The sequence below is a fragment of the Periplaneta americana genome, chromosome 1 (genome assembly GCF_040183065.1).
Source record: "Periplaneta americana isolate PAMFEO1 chromosome 1, P.americana_PAMFEO1_priV1, whole genome shotgun sequence".
NCBI classification, from domain to species: Eukaryota; Metazoa; Arthropoda; class Insecta; order Blattodea; family Blattidae; genus Periplaneta; species Periplaneta americana.
The window spans coordinates 68711721-68733210 of NC_091117.1; the positions used below are offsets into that span (position 1 = coordinate 68711721).

Below are 21490 nucleotides of genomic sequence, written 5' to 3' on the forward strand. Positions count from 1 at the left end.
CAAGCTCTATGTTCGGTTCAAGTTTCTTGAGTGTGGCAAGAACCGAAGTCTGCTTTGAAGAAGCGGATCTCTCACAGCTCGCTCGAACTTGCACCTTGTATGATCTGTGCACTTGAAGCTTGCTGGCCTCTCCTACCCTACCCTCCCCTCTCAAACACTTCATGCTTTCAGTTGAGTAAGGATTTTAGAATAAATCTTGTGAAGTTTTATTTAGATATAAGCATTAATAATTATTTTATTACAAAAATATGATTAAACATCGACAGAAATATACATACATATAGGCACATCACACGATTTAAAAATACATGACAATTGTTACTATACCAATTACCGACAGAAAGTAGCTATAATCAGTATATTCTTCACGTAATATTAAAATAAATCACAGTTGCTGACTAACAATATTTGTGTGACTATAGCTACAGATGATGAAAAGTACGGTATTAGCGACGTGCATTACAGGCACTATGTTCGATTCAAGTTAGTCGAGCATGATGAAGTTCGACATTCGTCGATGTTCGGTCTGCAGAAGAAGGCCTGTCATGTTTGTTCCATCTTGTTACAAAATATTCACTGTCCTCCACTCCCACCATTTCATGTTTCAGAATAGATCTTGCGATTAGTTTTTCGTATGAAATAAGACGAAGTTTGTAATGTCTTGGTTGCCTCTCTCACAATGCACAATGCTAGTCGGTACTATAACATACGCGTGTTTTTAAATATATTTCGTTTGATTTATTTATACGTATATTTTTGTAAATGTTTAGTCATATTAATAACAACAAAAATTACCTATACTCATTACTTTGCGTAACTTCTCTAGGAACGTGGAAAAACTCGAAGCACTGATCCCACACTTTCTGCCACATCTCCCTTCTTCATTCCACTGTCAACTCGCTGCCTAGAAGTGCCCTATGTCATATCGTCCCCCCTCTGGCAAACTAGCGAAAGTGACTAGCGTTTATATGTCACTTTCGCTAGTTTGCCAGAGGAGGGACGATATGAGGATTAGCTCGATATGGAGTGATCAGTGGCGTATACTGGTTAAAGGGTTTGGGCTACCACTGACCCTATTATTACACAAAATATATCTAAGAATTACTTTAATTTTAATTACTATGGTAAAACTAATAATACAAAATTATTACATTATGTTACATTATAAACTTTTTCTTTTGTAATTTCCTTGGGCTACCGCCGGTAGCCCGCAAAATACGCCCCTGGGAGTGATGAAGTGTTGCTGTGTACCAATCCTTTTAATTTTATTAATACGCCTTATTCAGAACCTCAACGATACCCATTGCATAATCATACATATCAAATGCATGATGCAAGAGTACTACAGTAAAATCTCTCGTAACCGGCACCCAAATAACCGGCAATACCAAAACAACGACACTTTTATCTGGGCCAAAAAAAAAATTGAATCTGCCACATTGCCACAATCTGGGCCGTCAGTTTTGCCACATTAGGAAGTTCGCACGAACTTCCATTTTGTGAATATTCAAGTCTAAAATTAGTGTATTATTTGTGTTGTGTGACGTGTTTATATAAAGAAAATCAACACAGTTTTTATATTTATTTAGTTATGTTTGGGTTGTCAGTGTTGCCATATTAGGAAGTTCACACGAACTTTAATTTTCAGTGAATATTCAAACATAAAATTAGTGTATTATTTGTATTGTGTGATGTGTTTTAATAAAGAAAATCCACACAGTTTAGGCCTATTTAGTTATGTTCGGATGGTCAGTGTTGCCACATTAGGAAAATCGCACGAACTTTAATTTTCAGTGAATATTCGAACATGGAATTAGTGTATTATTTGTGTTGGGTGATGTGTTTTAATAAGGACAATCCACACAGTTTTATGTCTATTCAGTTATGAGCAAGTGATAAAGAAATACCCGTAAGCTTCACATGGCTGCAGTTTCAACATTTGGTACCATGATATGCGAACTTTTTTTGTACATACCGGTATTTATTCAATTATCCGGCAAAATCTCGTACCCGGAACTAGCCTGACCTCTTCGGTGCCAGTAAGAGGGATTCTACTGTATAAAGTAGCGAGAGTTTATACGAATGCTATATATAATACAATAAAACAGTACTGACAGTGATATTATCAGCAATTTTAACAATCATTTAATTCATACTTAATTGAAAAATGTAATGAAATATCACCAGAGTTTCCAGTTTCAGAGTTAAAAGAAAACATGTCGTCATCTTTTTATGGGGCGTCTTATTTTCCTCTTTCTCCTTTTTTTCTACGTGTTGTTTCCATATATTTCTATATGAAGAGTTCGCGGGAAAAACGATGAATGTCACAGTTTTGTTAAGGTTGATGTCATTATCTAATTCAATGGATCACTGCGAAATTTAATGTTGTTCTTATGAAAAATGGTAAAAAGGAGAATTATCACCACGAATATAGTAATTCTTTCCTTTATTTTCTATAGAAACAGCACTACATCTTGCATTTATAGACTCAATTAGATCATTATCTAATCCTTAACAGAAATGTGACATACATCGTTTTTCCTGCGAACTCTTCATATTGTTGTATAATGTCATTCAAACCATTTAGTTTCAATTTAAATATCATATATAAGTAATACAGAATTAAAATAATCTGGAACGAACAGTAGGCCTAGACATTTCTTATGAATTAGAACGGAAAGGTTCGTGAAATTCACGAACCAGAACACCATTCTAGTCTGCTCTGGTACATTTTGAGCTCTCCTTCTACCTTCTTTTCTTCCTTCTATTCCGTGTCTTATGTATTTGATTAAAAAGTGACACAAGTCTTGTAGGTCACACTAGGATGTTAGAAAACACATTTTAAAACTTAGAATAATATATTCTTGTTCTATGTAGCAGTACTGTAACTGCACGTGTGGGATATAGCCAATGATCACTCATATGATTGTTTTTCTCTTAGCTTCGACCGGAGTATGTCACTACCGCTCAATTCACCGATGTCTGGTGTTGAGAGTTCGTATGACAGCGCTGTTTCAGAAGGTCGTGATGGCATGAGAAATTCTCCAGTCAGAAGAATGGATTTCGCACTTTGTGAGTTACAACACGGAGTCATGTAAATTTTGTTCCAGTATGGTCAATCGACTTGTAAATGAATAAACTCAGAGCTTGTGCATATATTTCGCACATCACTGTTGACAAATACTAAGTATTTCTCCTATGTTTTTCAGAATGTGAATTTAGTTGCCTTTCATGCTCTTAAAATTGTTACGTATATGTAATGTATGTTTTACATGCAGTCAGTACAAATCCCAGATAAAAAAAATAGAGGTAGCACTCGTTTTGGAGAAGTCATCATCTATTTTACATCACAGTAATATAATATTCCTATCTTTTTATTATTTAACAGTTAATGAATGTTAAAACCTGCTTAGCAGACATACAAGATGAACTACCTGCACCTTATTTCTGTGAAGTTATGTAATGCTGCACATTCACAGTCAATTCTGTAAACACATTACTCATAACAAGGCCTAATTTGCAATTTCAAAGGCCCAGACATTAATTTTCTTTATGAAGCCCCTTTTTTTCATGATAAATAGGCCTATCTTATTCCGTTTAAATTCTGTCACCTATCGGTATCTCCTTTCACCATGCATTTTTTTTACGAGATTTTTTTATTAATTCTCTATTTTGAGGAGAGTGATTAAAAATAAAGTGGTCTCATAAGGTATCAGTGATTATATTGGCACAAGAAGGTCAAAGCTGATTGCATTGGTTGTAGTACCGGTATTATAACCCTTGTTTCCTCTAATGTAGTAATACAGGAGTTTGAAAGGAATGTTCATTTTTCCTAAATTCTGGCTTAGACTTATACAAAAAAAAAAAATACCTTGACTCTCCACAATTTAGTAGCTGTGGCGAATTGTCGTCTCTGTATGCCAAAATCTTCATTAGTCTGTGTTAAAACATTCTTAACTTTTTGAAACTGGAGGTTTCTGTGGGTAAAGGAGTTACTGCTAGTAACATATGAACGAACATACTTGCTCAAGGATCAGCGTTGTTTTTTCTTTTGTTGAATTTCAATAGCTTTTCGTTTTCTTTTAATGATTCCTAACTTAAATTTGCTTGGGAATTCCATTTTTAATTATGGACATTCCTACAAAAACACTTTAACACTCGCACTATACACAAATAATGGCCCTATACCACCAGAAATTAGAGAAGCTGCAAGAACACCAGCACTAGGTGCTTGGTTTAACATGCAGTACAATAAGAGCTGACGATGTTGTTGACTTTGGTTGCTGAATTCATAATTAATTATTTAAATAGGTCTACTGCTACACTTCGAATAAACTGTAGTCTACATGGTAACCAACTTTTACAAATTGAACACATGAAACTCTGCAATCAACTTATGACTCTAAACTTAAAACAATAGAGTGATTTTTATGCGTTTTGTAACATAATAATTAATTACGTAATTACTTATTTCCTCAATTCTGATTTTCAGTTGGCAGAGTTGCTGTTTATTTCATTTTGCATAATTCATTTGAAAAAGGCTTGTTCTTGGATTTTGAGGCCCCCAGAATCATGAGATTCCTGCCTAAATCAAGTCCTGACCCATAATCAAGTCTTAAATTAAAAATAGAGTACCAACTGTGTCTGTCATATTATATCAGGTGATTAAGGTGTGTATCTAATAATGGTTTGTGCATTCGAGTCTTATACTATGCAGTGGCGTAGCATGACATTTTGTCTTTCATGTATGAGGAAACGTATTGCAAAAATATAGTCTTAAAATAAATAGCAGTCGATGTCAAGTGAGCAGTCCAAAGACTGGTTGAAACCTCATAAGTAACACCAATAAGGCATCACCACAAATGGTAGTAAAATATGATTTCATGGTTTACACATATCTCTAAGAAATAGACACATACGGTACTTATAATTTAACATTAGCTCACTCCCTGTCATATTTAGAGAAATCACAATATTAACGGTCAATAGATACAATATTAGTAAAATTACGCCAATCAACGTTAAAATCTTTATCAGAAGATTATTTTTGACTACATAAATTAGTGTCAGGAACTGTTATTTCACTCATTATTTATTATATCAGCCACAGTGCACACTAACACTTCAACTGAACACAACTCACGAAAGGGATAACTCGGAAGCTAAATTCTTTCCATGCCAAAGCTACCTTCTTGAGACCCTTGCGACCAGGGTAGTTTAGTTAGAAAGGGATGGAAAATCTGCGGGGTGGGTTACACAGAAGAATGCGTGAAAGAAACGAGTCTGTGGAGGGGATTGGAAGCTGGTGTGTGCAGGTTTCATGTTTACTGCTGTATCACAACGTTTAAGGTGCAAATATGAATTGTATTAAAATTAATAAATATTTTTTTTTAATAAACTGCAGGTTTATTATGGAGTTATTAACTGGGGAAGCTGAGCTTTTTAGCTTACATTGACGCTACACCCCTGACACTATGTATGTTACATAATGCCCTTGTTTTAATGTGAGAACCCCGCAATATTCCATATATTTCCTCCTCATTGATTTTATGCTAGGGATATTGTAAATGTACCAGTAACTGCAAAACAAGGCCAAGAGTATTACAATATGGTTATGCTTTCAACACTAACGTCTTAAAAATAAATATTTATAAATAAATAAACATATGACAGTAGTTATTAATTTTATGTTTCAGTATAACTTAACCTATCATATGTGTTTACTTCATTAGTACAAATATTTCAAAACGAAAACGCAAAAATTACAATTACAATACATAGTAAGCAGATTAACTCAATTTAACACAATATGCGTTTGAACTTGCATGTGATAAGTCAATTGCTCTTCTCTGCGTTTGAACTTGCAATGTCTACATACAAATGCATTTGATAAATCAATTGCCCTTGTCTGCGTTTGAACTCGCAATGTCTACGTACAAATGCATTTGATAAATCAATTGCCCTTCTCTGCATTTGAACTTGCAATGTCTACATACAAATGCAAATGTAGTAAAAACTATCCGACTGTTTGTGACATGATTTTGCAATATTCATGTTTCACTGTAATTTAGAATTATAAATAAAAGCAGTTTTTGTTTTTTTGCTTTTGCTTGGTTATTAACGACGATTTATCAACTACTAGGTTATTTATCGTCCGTAGAATTGGTGATAGTGAGATGAGACCGAGAATTCGCCATAGATACCTGACATTCGCCTTACAGTTGAGGAAAACCTCGGAAAAAACCCAACAGATAATTAGCCCAAGCGGGAATCGAACCCATGCCCGAGCATAACTTCAGATCAGCAGGCAAACGCGCTACCACCTGAGCTACAACGCTGGCTCATTTTTTGTTAAAGCAGAGTTAAAGTTAGTGATGGCATTGTAATTACTTAATTTAGATCGTGAAAACTATGAAACTTGATTAATTTCAGTAAAGAAAGACTTAGTAGTTGTCAACAATGTGTGTCACGTGCAACATATTTACCAATAACTAAGTAGCCACTCACGTTACTTGATAAAGCTCAATCAACAGCTTTGGTGGGTGAAAGTTGAAAGCAAGGTAAGTTTTCTTCCTTCATCTTTCTCTTTCTACCTCTCTTCTTTTCATACTCTTTCTATTTAGTATTGTTTTCAAAAACATCTAGAACTTCAATAAGGAGTGTAATCATCTCTCACTCAGTAATCCATGTGCCACCAAACCTGACATTAACTTAATGTTCACGTTATTTCTCATTTTCAATTTGTATGTAGGATATTTTGTTTAGTAATTGTAGTTCTGCATGGTTAATCTGGACTTTGACTCACTTGCAATTCCTATTGTGTGTTCAATAACAAGGCTGCAACATGCAAAGGTTTCTATTTCAATATTGTAACGTACTTAAGTTGCTATATACAGAGTGATTTGTAATTACCTGTACAAACTTCGTGGGTTTAATGTAGAGATAAAAATAAAACTAAAATGCCCTATATAACTTTTCCCACAAATCCTTACTTTCAGAGTTATGATTCAGAATGCCATATCTTGCTAGGTACTAGAAACATGGACTAGTAAAGCCTTCAGATGTGTCATATTAGCCTGCATAGCGAATGCATTAGATATTTGTTATTTATACACCAAACTATATCTTAGTTGATTCCGATCTGATAGGACTTCGTTTACTCTACGTAGGTATGTAGCCTACTGATCATGGAGTTTTACAGACCCTGTTCAACTCATTCCAAACAGTTTCATAGCCATTTTGATTTCACTGCTATACAGTAGTTTTTCTACGTTCAGAATTTGAGTGGCATAAACGAGCACCTTCAGACGACCCCAAAGGTTGAAGTCCAGGAGGTCCAGGTCTGGTGATCTGGCTGGCCAAGCAACTGATTCAGCACGATCTATTGTTCTGTACGTAACTGACTGAAACCTACTGAACTAACGACGGAATGAATGTATACTTACAAGACGTGATGACAGGAACTGCAACAGCGCCATACAACTAAACATACCTACTTACAGTAAAGAAAATCCTATTAGGTAGAAATCAACTGTAGTGGGATGTACGAATAACAAACACCTACCTCAGTCCCGAAGGCTTTATTGGCCCATGTTTTTTATGCCTAGCAAGATAGACCATTATGCATCATAACTCTGAAAGTAAGGATTTGCGTGAAAAGTTGTATAGGACATTTTAGTTTTATTTTACCTCTACATTACACCCACAAAGTTTGTACAGGTACTTACGAATCACCCTGTATGAGAAATGAAAGTCCGGGACATTTTGTCATTAGAAAAAGACTTTTGGGTATTCCACTGTGTTCTGAGACATAACATCTCCAACGTTTTACAGATTCCATCTTGGATAGAAACTTAACGTGAGAAGTCACCTATTCTATTGGGCCACCTGGCTACTCGAAGTAATTGGGGTCAGATAAATATAAATATATGCCGTGTTCCAAAATATTGCTCCGATTTCACAGTACTTGATTTATGTAACTGTTAATACTAAAGCAGCTCTATAAGTGCCAGCAGACAGAAAATGTCTCCAAATTTTGTTTGATACCTTACAAGATCTCGATATATGAACCTTTGGTCACATGGCACTCTAGGAAATATTCCAATTCCTCCCACACTCTGCACAGAGTGTCTACATCTGTGATGTGATGCCGTAGCTCCTGCAGGTTATTGGCCAAAGAAGGAACTTTAACATTATGCTTCGTGTACCATCACAGAAAAATACCACAGAGGATTATATCAAATGAGTACAGAGGCCACATCAAGTTTTGGTCTTTGATGGTGCAACAGCCAATCCAAATTTTAGGGAGATGTTTGTTTAGGTACTCATGCACATGATGGTGGAAGAGAGGTGGTATATCAGCTTGTTGAAAAATGAATTCGTTTTTCTCTTCCTGTAGTTACAAGAGAGCTGGGAAATTCAGGACACAAAAAGCTCTCAGAGGTTTCGACAGCGTCATTTTCTAACAATAGCCAGCACATGCCAGATGATAACTGTACACGTAAAGAACTATAAAATATTAGCTATATTGAGACTGTATTCCTATGGGTTATATATTATGTTCCTAAATAAACCATATTAAAATAGGAGCAATTATTTTGGGACATGTTTTATATATCTGTAGTATATGTTTTGTAGTTCATTTGCATCAGGTTGCCTGAATAGTTTAACAGAGTAGGTGACCATTTAAGTTTAGTTTCTACTCTGAAAATGAGATATCTATATGAGTTCCGAAAAGTTAGAGATGTTGCATTCCAGCACACAGTCACCTTGAAAACCCAAGAAAAGAGATTTACTTCTTAATTTTCGTAAGCTTATTCATTACTTGCAAATGAAGCATTAACTTCTTAGACGACTGAAATCAGTTCTAAAAGTTAAGACACTTTAGTGAACCAATAATGTTAATGGACGTTCCTGCAACTCGATATTAATCCTTACAGGACTGTTAAGAATTGAAGAACTATATTGTGTACGTTCTTGCAAGACAATAGAATTTTATATCTTGAATATTAAATATTAGCACTGATTAGCATATGATTAATTTTCAATTTGTGAACTAGGCCTATCTAGACGTGAAAAATTATAAGCAAGATACAAATACAGTTTAATGTAAATGTAATAAATTAATACATGGGAATTATCAGAAGCTGTTTAGCAATATGCGAAGAAAAAGTTTAAAACTGAATATAACAGTAAATTAATTAAATAAATAAGTAAACTGAGTTTGAAATATTTTGAAACAAATATTAGCTACACTTTCCATGTATGGAATAGGTGACAGAAAGTAGACACTGGTTGACTTTGAGTGGACGTTCATTCGATTTTATATTACTACAGCAAACCAGTATTATTATACAGAATCGAAGTGAAATAACCCTGCAGATTGAAAGGGAAAATAGGGTACACTTGAAGGAATAGAAAACCTATATTAGGTACGTTTCGTGATTAAATTCATGGTTAATTAGAAAATTAAGTTGGAAATTTCAGCAGTCTGACAATATCGCAGCTAATACAGTTGTCTTTCTTCTCGTAATAAAGATGTAAGAAGTCAAAGAAGTCAGGTCTGCCTCTATACGCGAGCCTTCCTCTCTCGTTATGACGTTGCAATCTGCTTGCATTGGTCAGTGGCTTGAAATGAGTGGTTTTTAAATTTACACGAAAACTGTCCACCATATTGAAATACGCCAGAGAGATAAGTTATACTTTATTAGGTTTTCTATCGATATGGACAAAAATCACGAACCTGCTCGCAATAGTTACCGAATAATAAGGTATTAAATATTTGGGAGAAAACAAATTTTCTGAGAAAACTGTGAACTTTCTACCAATATGTTACTGCATTTTTTTGTTGCATACAACATGAGCTATTCTCTCTGACAATCTGCAGGGTTATTTCACCTCCACTCTGTATAGTGGTGAAACCTAAGTCCCAATTAAGAAGGAAGAGTATGGAATTGTTGAAATAATTAGTTTCAATATACTAAAAAAGAACCCACTAAGACTTTACAAAAAGCCTGTCTACACACAAGAAGAAGAAGACTAGTGACATGAATGTAGAGTTTCATAGTGAAGTGACTAGTTTAATAGCTAGGATATTTAAACCAGCATATATTTCACATCTATCAGCTGCTTGATACATTGTCAGAATTTATTATAAATAAATCTTTACTGTTTCTTTAAAGTTCAAGTTATTTGGACGAACTGGTTACATTCATGAATAACTGGTTTGATATTATAAAGTTTTATTTCGAGGGTTGATGTTTGCCTGGAAATCATGGAGATGATCCTGAGCTCATTGCATTATGGTGAACATTGAGTTGCATTCGCAATAATTGTTCAAAGTTAGCATTCATCGTAGATGAAAACTCGCAATGCGACACGATGGAGGAAAGGACTTTTCCTTCATGGCTATAGTTTGCTCGTAGTATGAGAATGAGAAGTTTCACCGACGATGTTTCCCTTCCAAAAGAGAACTGTGTTCAGAATTTTCTATAAAAATCCATTAAGAATCACGCGATCAATTTGTATTTAGTCTCAATGTAGAAAGCAAGATAAATTTTTTGTCAACAAATCAGTTTGAAAATCGGGAAAACAAAAATAATACCAACACCGGAAATTTTTTGATAAATGGTTAATAATAAATTGTGGCAACACTACACACATGTGGAATTGTAATTGTGCAGAGAAAATATTGAGTGCGTTCAATTCAATTGGCAGACAATGTCAGTAGTTTTTGAGTTTTTACTGTTGGCTGTAGACTTCGGCTTAGCATTGTATTCTAGTGTCCTACATATTGTATGTAAAAATCTGGCATGGTTGTTGGCAGTGGATGAATAGGTATCCTACCAAATATAGGCTTATAAAAGAGTCTTGGAACTCTTAATTTAGGGAATTTGGAAAGGCTCAAATCAGGATCATTGATAGTAGACGAGCCAAACTGCAAATTAAGCTAAATTGGTCTGAAGTCAAGTGTTGCATCCAATTCACGCCAACAGTATTTCGCAAAATTGTATACCTACTTCGGTTTCCAAGACCTCGAACTGTTTATCACCTGTCCAAGATACGAGTAGGATATACATTCAGCTCATTTCAGTCTGATAAGAATGTTCATGGTATACAAGATACAGTTACAGGTGTTTTATTCATCATAAAATAAATAAATGTTTTGGCTTCGTCAAAAATTGCTTTCAATATTTCAGCTATAAACCTAAATTTTACAATTTCTGAGAACTGCAAAATAAGTCAGAGCTATTATATGAAGTAACAGAGACAGATTACATGAAAACAAAATTGTTACTGACCCTGAAGAATTTATACAAAAAATAATAATTAACAACTAATTTAAGAATAAAATTACAAAAATTAAAGTAACCTATTCTAAATTTGATGATAGATATTATTCATCTATACCAGTGGTATTCAATATCTTTTGCTAGCATACCCCCAAAATATATATATATATAGACTATATATATTACCTTTGTATCCCCAAACAGCATTGCAATTATGTAAGAAATAATAAAAGACTATGATTCCTGTTGTATGTAAAATAAATAATAATAATAATAATAATAATAATAATTATTATTATTATTATTATTATTATTGTTATTATTATTATTATTATTATTATTATTATTATTATTATTATTATTACCTCTTACATTTGAAAAGTCCTATCCGAGTGTGAATCAATATATTTACGAACTGCACTTGAATTTATTGTACCATTAAACATACATGCGCTTATCACTGAAGATCATTGCTTCAATACCTGTTGAGCCAGTCTATCAAACAGCGTCAGATTGTCTTCAAGAACTGAGCTTCTCCATGTGAATTTGTGCAAACATGTCAAGGACCTATTTTTTTTTTTTTTCTGAAATCTCTCCATAGACGCCTTATGGTTATTATGGCTAGTCTTCTTCTCTGCCTTTCAAGTGATGCATTTAGTATAGATTCCATGTGTTTCCCTGGTTCTAGATAACTTCACCGTTTCCTATGTCCTGTGTGTTGCCTACATTCAGGGCAGTCCGAAAACTTATTGATTGACTCTCATATTATACATATCCAGTCTTGTCCTGGCAGCTACTATCAGTGCCAGTGCTGTATGGCGATCGATTTCTGATTAGGTCACTCAAAAGTTGCCATAATAACAGAACTCCCAATCTGGAAAACTGAGGCACACTGACCAAGACTAGAGAATAATTTTGTATTGCTTGCATCGAAATAGGATTTAGATGCATCAGTAAGAAAATAATTTGAGTATCTTTGAGAACAGTTTGCGTGAGCCTGTGTCCTATTTCTGACAACTGTGAACTTAGTAGTCCTGTATGATAACATTTCTATTCTTTAATAATTTTTCTGACCCACCAACAATATTATGTGAGGATGAATGACATTTAATAACAAAATTACAATATTTGGTTAATATTGTATGCTATTTGGTTTAGAATTAATATTTATGTGTTTTTGAAAGCAATAATAAGTAGTATTTAATTGTATTATTAAACTTTTAGTGGTTTGAAATCATTTGTATGTGAGCATGAATAAAGTTTGCTTTGAATTTGACTGCTTCGAAAAGGACGGTAAAGCAAGCATTTGCCTTACATTATGAATCAAGTAGTTTTGAAGACCCCAGGCTATTACATGGGATCTGTTGGATACCATTATTGTAGTATTACATGCTTGAATTACATTTTTTTTTTTTACTTTTTTTTTAACTTCTTGCTTTTGCTATCTGCATTTCTAACAGGATTCATGCAGATTTTTCTTGTTTTCAACTTTCACCATTGCACCCATCAGAGCTTGTTAGATGGATCTGAATCATTTTGAGAAGAAATTTTTTTGTATTGCAATCATAGTTATAATTTTATACTGTACGTAGATTTGAGTAATTACAAACTTCCTAGCAATAAGTGAAGCAATTTATTATAATGCAACACAATTAAACTATATTTTATAAATGAAGATGCAATTTTTACAATATTTTGGTAATATTAGTGACATGTTGATGCATTTGAATTAGAAGATAATTTATTTTTCTTTTTTTAGATCTCGCATTTTGTATATATTGAATATGAGTATAGTTTATAGTTACATATTCATGTTTTTAATTCAGTTAATTTCAATACAATATCTTTACTTATCCGTCTTAAAGGCTTATAAATATTCATTGAAGACTTACTAGAGCATGCTGTATGCTTTTTGTTAGTTTCCAAGTCTTAACAGAATTGTTCCAAACATGATCGGCTCCATCTTGTCATTTGTGTTTAGGCGGAAACAGGAATTAAAACCAAATATGAAAATAACTTACCTTTTTTGCTGTTGTAATGAATTTTTTTTAATGACAATGAAATAATCTCCCAGCAACTTGTATCCTTCAATAAAATAATTTAAATAAGAAGGAAATATTGTATGATTTTAGAAAAGTAGCTGTTAGCCCATTGTGACTCCAAATTGGTCTATTCACTTCTTGTAAGGTCGAACTAGTTTAGTTTCACTATTCAAACAATGCTAAATTAATTTTTCCCAGGGAGTGCTGGGGAACCTAATCCATGAGAAGAAAAGAATTTTTAAATTGATCAAAGGTTATGAAGTGAAACTAATTGTTTACAATGTAAAATAATAAACTCAAAATGATAATACCAGTACCTTCAACATCTTTTCAAATTTGTGCATATAAGCCATTTTTTTAATCTAGAAATAAGTCAAGGAATGTGTTTTTACAATCTGAACTATACTTCATTCAATCTTGTATACATTTAGTTAATATATTTTCAGTCAATTTTGAAACACTTAGGAATATGGTTCATCATCACTCATTCCATACACTACAATGACACGAACACTTACACATACACTCACATTAGTGTACGACATAACTCTTCACACAGATACACATCATGGACATCATGCACAGTGTTGCCCTCCAAAGTGGTGTGCAACTTGAAAATGGGTCATAGTCCTGCCATCTATCCGCAATATGCGGAACTCGAATCACCCAAGTGAAGTGGGTAGGCAGTGGATACATACATAACAACTTTCACGTGTTAAAATGAAAACTAAGTAAATTACCTTGTTTTAAAGTGCTTGTTTTGTACTTTTTTTTTAAACACAAAATAAAAAATCGGATTTTTGACCCCTAATCAGTACCCACTCCCCTTAACACATATTCCTAAGTGATACAAAGTGTTAAAAGTGTGTAATCAATATGTACAATTTTGAAAGTTAAGTAAGAAATTTAAAAGTGTATCTTTGTCATGTTCAATTAGGATTTTAGCACTTATTACCGGTACCTTTAATTGCAACGGAAATTAAAAAGAAAACTTTAAAAATAATACGAGTAAAGAACTGAAGACATGTAATTTAATTTAATTTGGAACTGTCATTTCTAAATGCTTTGTATATTCAAGTAATCTGAGTCAGTTCTAAAGTAAACTTAGTGTGCGGAATGTAAGTAGGGTTATTTTGCTAAATTTTAACATTTGTTATGAGAATGGCATCGTCATTTTTATCTATATATATAATATTGTATTCTTTAGGCAAAAGAAAACTAATATTCCATCATATTTCGTTGCTGTTATTTCTGAGTGAATCAGTTTTTTCCTGGGTGTGGACTTCACCTTCTGGCCAACCCTTTGAACTCATCACAGCGTTTAAGTTCCCTAGCACTCGTTTTCACTGCACAGGTTATGTTTTCTTTTCCTCTGTAATTAAATTTCAAACTAATATTTCAAATATTTTAGTGTAAACTCGAGAATTCACAGTTAGATGACTTTAAAATAGGTTTCATGAAACATCTTAGTGAAAAATACAGCTTATTCTTCGACTGTTTGAGCAGTGAAATATCATTCAATAAATGACACTCCATAACTTAGTAATTTAATTAAAATGGAATATCTTTTTTTTCGCAACTAATATTAAAAATTATAACATTGACTGGTCCTTTAAATTGTAAAGTAGATCCTTAATAAAACAATTATTTTTGTAATTCTTTATAAAAAAAATTATTTTCAAACTGGTTCACAAGTTACAAGTTACGAGTATGTACGGTATTGTTGGAACTTCATTGGGTTTGACAAATACTTTGAAAGATATTTAGAAGTCCTACTGTTATAATAAAGTTGCAGTAGCTCATATAGTTGCATGATCTGGACAAAAATCTATCAAGGTCTTGAGTTTTGTAGAGACATATTGAATATTTAGAGTTTATCTATCTCAGAACTGACAAACATGTTTGCTAACATTATCATTTTATCATTCACACATATTCTAAAGTTTTCTCGATTGTATACACACTGATAACAAAAATCTATCGTTAATATCGTTAATCATATGTGAATGCTATAATTTTTTTTCTATTTCTACTTATTTTTAATGTGTTTCTGTAGGATTGAGTGAATCAAATATATGCACATTTTTTGTGATGGAAACATTACATAACCGAAACTGATTTTGTATGGAGCTGGCAATGTAATGTTAATATCCTTAAAATATTTTTGCTGTAGTTCTTTAATTGAGGACAACTTTTTCCGAAATTTACATCAAAAGAAAATAAAATATTATCTCATAACCATTTTTTAAATTCGATATTTTTCTAAAAATTTACGGGATGTAGTTTCCTAAACAAACCATAATTTAGTTTTGTTATTCAGAATGGAAAAAAAAGTCCTCAATTTGAACTTATTATTTATTTATTTATTTTTCTTGGAAAATAATTAAAGATGTAAATTTTGTCTGTTCAGATTTGGATTCTAAAAGATTTGTTAACCAATATGCATTTTAAAAGGGTATGTGGGTGATATATATTTTTTGCTTGCATATGTTTTTTCTGCATTTTTACTTGGTATCTAATTTTTTTACAATCCTTCTTCACGCTTGAATTTTGGTTCAGGCGAAGTTGCAACCGGGCCCAGAAGTGAGAGCCCCATCATTGACGTGGAGGCTGTCTCGGACGAAGAGTCGGAGGCTAAACAGAGCGTTGTAGGTCAGTCACTCTCAGCTGCCCATCCTACTGTGTGGATACATACAATTTGTTTCTGTACATAGACATTCCTCAATGCTGACAGCTGACTTGATGTGAATTGTAAGAATGTACATAAAACGAAAATATACCAAGGAGAAATTAACTTGTTCTGTATTCATAAAGGGAGACTAATTTGTGATACAAACTATGTTATAAATTGTGTTTCACTTTTATACATTTTCATTTATTTATTCCTTTTATATGTATATCAGTCTTACTGTTATTAATTATGTAACACTCTTCTCTTTATTTACCGGTACTTTATTGTAGTTTGGTATTGCTTATTTACTGTTTATCACTTGTTATGTTTCTGTTACTTTACAGAAACTAAAATAACCCCTCTCTAAATACCACTCTTGAAGGTACATTAGGTTTTTGTTTGTAATTCCAGACATTAGCAATAAGTGCTGGCTAGCTTTGGTGAATAGTTTATTAATACAGAGTGTCCCAAATTGATGTATATACTCTTTGAAATACCATTTCACAGCAAAGAAATGAGATAGAAATACGATTTTTGCTGTTTATGATTCAGAAGGCAGTGGAAAGCATGGAAACATGTAGTGTATTCCTAATCTCACTGGACCGGTGGACATCAATGATGTCACGCTGCAGCAAAATAGAAACAAAACTGCTGGAAGGTTCAATGACTAACATGGCGGCTGTACAAGTTGTTGTCTGTGCTATGCTAGCAAGATTTTGCGAAATTTCCATACTGTCTTCTCGTTCAAAGAAAAGAGAGCGTAAAAAATTTATTTCTTGAACCAGTAGTAATAACTGGTCGGTTGACATGTTTACTCATAAGTTATTAACATATTATTTTTACGTTGTGCTCATTACAAACACTACAGCAGAACACACCGCCATGACACAACAGTGCACGATGTCATTCGTCTGCTAATTCCTGCCCTATACAAAAACCAATCAGAGTCAATGATGGTGGCTGGTGGATACTGCCACCACCTCTGCAAGCTGATGGGACTGGTGCATCACCAGTGGAGCATCAATGACGTCATCATTTAAATTCGGAACACCGTGATGCCATCAGATTGCTCAGCACTGAGATTCGGAATACGCTCATGTTCATCTATTTATAAACAAACATGGAGGTGCAATTATCGTTCGATGAACGTAAGTGGATATTGAAATGTTATTGGAAAGTGAAGAATGTTGTTGAGGTTCAACGACGTTGGAAGGTTGAATTTGGAACTACCGGTATCACAAGAATCCAAGACAAGTTTGAAGTTGACGGAATGGTGCAAGATGTGTTGAAATGGTAGTGCGGAAGAAAGAGAAGTTTCACCAATAACGAGAGTGTTGATGCAGTCATGCAGGCTTTTGCACAATCCCCAAAGAAGTCAATGAGACAATGTTCTCGTGAGAATAGCAAATCCAGTGTTCATGGAATTTTGCGAGCTCAAAAATGGAAGCCTTACATTCCGAGACTTTTCCACGCACTAAATGAGGACCCAGAGATGGATAGGACGAAGAGGAAGTACTGCAGAGTTCCCGCCTCGATCTCTGGATTTAACCCACCCAAGACTTTTACCTATGGGGAGCTCTGAAGAACACAATGTACCCCACAATTTCACAAATACTGGAGTTCAGATTGAACATTCCTGTAATGATATTCCATTAGCAACAATCCATTTGGTATGTCGCTCTGTTGTACGTCGTTGTTGGGAGTGTACTGTGGTGGAAGGGGGCCATTTTGAACATGTACGGACTTAAAGAATACAAAACCTCAAAAATCGTATTTCTGTCTCATCACGTTCCTGAGAAATAGTGTTTCAAAATGTGTATACATCAATTTGGGACACTCTGTATACAATTTAAGCTTAGCTTGCAATCTACACTATTAAATATCTTAAACTAGCACTTTCATTTTGCCTTTTCGTGCAATAACGGAAAATAAACGGGAAGTTTTGAAGATTAAAAAAATGTTTTAAATTTATTTCATTAAATTATTCTTTATAATAATATTATGTAGGTGTTGGTACAGAAATCTCAGAAATAGTAATTTATAGTACAAGAGAATAGAATTAAATTTTATGCGTGAATGGAAAGTTTAGCGCTTGAGGCGAAGCCGAAGATGATAATTTGCACGAGAGCATAAAATCTATTTACTCTCATGTGCTAGACATTATTCTGTCCATTACTGGTATCCAAATTGTATTACTGGTCTCTAAATTTAATTTTAAATTGTAGGTCCTTTCTTTGTAATGTGTTGTTTGTGAAGAAGTTTCAAATGAATGAAGAAAGACCAGTTTAGATACCAGTCATGGATAAAATATGTTTTCTCCTACTACAAAGCAGTTGATGGCATTCTCAGATCTTGTCATTTCCGATGATCGGGGTCCACTACAGTTGCTAGAGTTGGCTATTAAAATTACAGTATTCATATTGTTTACTAACCTTGACTACAGAAGGTGTTGAAAATGATGTTCCTCTGCTGCAACATATTCCTGACGTCTCCAGAGGAAATGGGCATTTACACATGCAAGTTCGTCTTCTGTAATTCTCCCGATTTCTCGTATAATACTGTCTTTTAACTCATGGATTGTATGCGGATTGTCTTTGTATACTCTATTTTTTAGATTTTCCCGTAAATAAAAATCGCATGCTGACAAATCGGGGGACGTGGAGGGCTATACTCCTCTACTAATAACTCTGTCCTCGAATATTTCGCTTATCAAATTTAATGTTTCGGCTGCTGTATGGGCAGTTGCTGAATCCTGTTGGAAATAAGCACTCTGACACTCGATATTGGTTAACTGTTCAAAAAATGGGTTGAGTATTTATGTTCTGTATCTGTCATCATTGATTGTATCATCAAAAAATATAGGGCCTATAATCCTTGTGCAGTTATAGCGCATTATGCATCAACCTTCTTATCATGTAATTCATGAATGAGATGAGGATTTTATTTACTCCAGTACAGAATTTTGCCTATTAATTATTTTTATGTTTAGTAGGCCTACTCAGTGAAAATTTTACCTTCCACCTTTACCTATGCTTTTTTTTTTTATTTCAATATTCTCAGATATTTGTATCTTCAAATTAGTCTCTGTAAAAATTAAATAGGCGAAATAGAAGTGTCTTAAGTTGAATTTAATTTCTTACTGTAAATATTAGAATACTGTACATGGAAAAAACCAAGTCATACAGTGATATTTCTCTTAAAATTTAATAAAAAATTTGAGCCTCCTTGGTATGGTATGATAGCATTCACTGTTTATAATTCTGGTCAATGAATACTACAGAGAAGTGTGTTCAGAACTTTAAAAGAGCCACAACTGTTCATAACCAATGTCTAATTTCTTTATTTAGGGGAACAAGAGGTACGTGTACTTACTCTTGCAGAGCAGATAATAGCAGCTATGCCAGAAAGGATAAAGGCAAGTGAAGTAACAACCATTTACAAAGATTTAGTATAATACGAGTATTAATTTACTATAAGAGGACTTACTGTCGGTGACTCAGGAGAAGACGAGAGCGGACTGAGGAGGAAGGGATGTGAACAGATAACGTATGACAACACGTCCAATATTTGTACTGCAGTAAGCGGAAACATTAGGTCTCCTTCTGTTCAACTTAGCTTTAATTTCCATACGCATTTTTACTCATGTTTCCTGTACGAGTAATAACCTGGCTACTGGGATGCTTATCTGAGTGATGTTTATAATAATCAGCAGCGATAGTCAAGAAGGTCACATTCTTTCCGCTCATCTTCTCCTGAGTAACGGACAGTATCTACATAAAGATCCTAATTTCAGAATAAGATAACACTCTCATCTGTAACAATTCCGTTTGGCTTTAGTAATTGAAATAATACTTGTTAGCTACTTGGGTACACCGTTAGCTGCGCGACTAGAGCGTTGGCTTTACACCCTAATAACCTGGTAACCTGGATTCGAATCCTGGTGGGTCCAACTGGAATTTGTGGTGGTCAAAGACGATGTTTGGTGGTAGGTTTTCGCAGGGTACAGTACTTCTATATCTTCTACCAGCATTCCACTTTTCCTCCATTAATAATAATAATAATAATAATAATAATAATAATAATAATAATCATAATCATCATCATCATCATCATCATCATATGATGTTACATACAGTGAACGCTCGATAATTCGGACCCCGATATCTCGGACTTTGGATAACTCGAACCAAATTTTTCGAAAATAAAATTTTAATTATGAACCTGACAGACACATTCTGGTAGGACTGTATGTGAGATAATTGTTCGCAAACAACATCAAACGTTTTCACAAAAGAAGATTCACAACTTTTTCAAACGTTCTGCTGGGAAAAACAACAAGAAAGTGGCAGATCAATCACCATCATGCTCCTATAATAGACCAATCGAATTGCAGTGGACTCGATTAATGCACTTTGTACACTACTTGTGTTATTTGTGTCTCTGTTTTACCTGGTATAGTATGTATTGATAACCTTGTTGCATTAAAGTTCATTATAATATTGCTACTGTATAAATAACGTATGGTGTTAGTGTTCATTCCTAGCTACAACTTTATTTCCCTTCGATAAGATGGACTTTTCGTAACTCGAACAGAACTCAGCCCCCTTTAGTACGAGTTATCGAGCGTTAACTGTAGTTCATAAATGCTTTTCTCATTGACAGCATGGTTCGTCCATGTTCAGAAGCATATTTTCTCTGTTGTGTTGAGAGAAGTTAATTAGGTTTGCTCGACATGACTTCTTAGAATGATCATTCTGATCAACAGTTCAGGGTTAAGCCATTAAGGCTCGTTTCAGTCTCATAGTTTTTACTTAAAAGAGGTATGTCCATCGCCTTCTTGACCTTCTTCTCTTACCTATTGGTTTATAATCTAATATTTTTGGTATGTGGTATTCAGTCATTCTCATACAACTTAATTTGTCTGTTAATTTTAAAATGTTTAATTCATTCCTAATATCTTCATTTCAGCTACTTCTATCTCAAAATGGTCTAAATGTAAATATCTTTATTTGTTGTGTAATAGAATGAGAGTGAAGACATGATGCTAGGACATGACTGCAGTCCATCACAGCCAGAATCGTCGACAAATGCCAGTGATTCTCTCAGTGAAGTGTTCATGGAACCTCTACTCATGGATGAGCCATCTTCAACGTACGAACCTGTGGAGTTCAACTTCGAGTTCAGTGACCACAACTACAGGTAGTTCTTCATATAGGCCTACAATATAATCCCTCCAGTACACTATTATTCTGTAACTTAATTATTAAAGTAGGCCTATATAGGCCTATATGTCGACGAGTTGGCGAGTTGGTATAGCGCTGGCCTTCTATGCCCAAGGTTGCGGGTTCAATCCCGGGCCAGGTCGATGGCATTTAAGTGTTCTTAAATGCGACAGGCTCATGTCAGTAGATTTACTGGCATGTAAAAGAACTCCTGAGGGACAAAATTCCGGCATATCCGGCGATGCTGATATAATCTCTGCAGTT

At 34.1% G+C, this 21490-nt stretch overlaps 1 protein-coding gene across 11 annotated transcripts in view; it reads left to right on the forward strand.

Moving 5' to 3' along the window:
- Camta (Calmodulin-binding transcription activator) overlaps positions 1 to 21490 on the forward strand; it is a 1741786-nt gene that overhangs the window by 1636847 nt on the left and 83449 nt on the right. For 10 of the 11 annotated variants that reach the window (XM_069821663.1, XM_069821692.1, XM_069821654.1 and 7 more), the window contains 4 exons: positions 2942 to 3072; positions 15893 to 15985; positions 19352 to 19419; positions 21028 to 21203. In XM_069821663.1, coding sequence (XP_069677764.1) covers positions 2942 to 3072; positions 15893 to 15985; positions 19352 to 19419; positions 21028 to 21203 — 468 coding nt within the window. The remainder of the gene's footprint in view (positions 1 to 2941; positions 3073 to 15892; positions 15986 to 19351; positions 19420 to 21027; positions 21204 to 21490) is intronic. The other variant, XM_069821708.1, reaches the window with a different exon arrangement.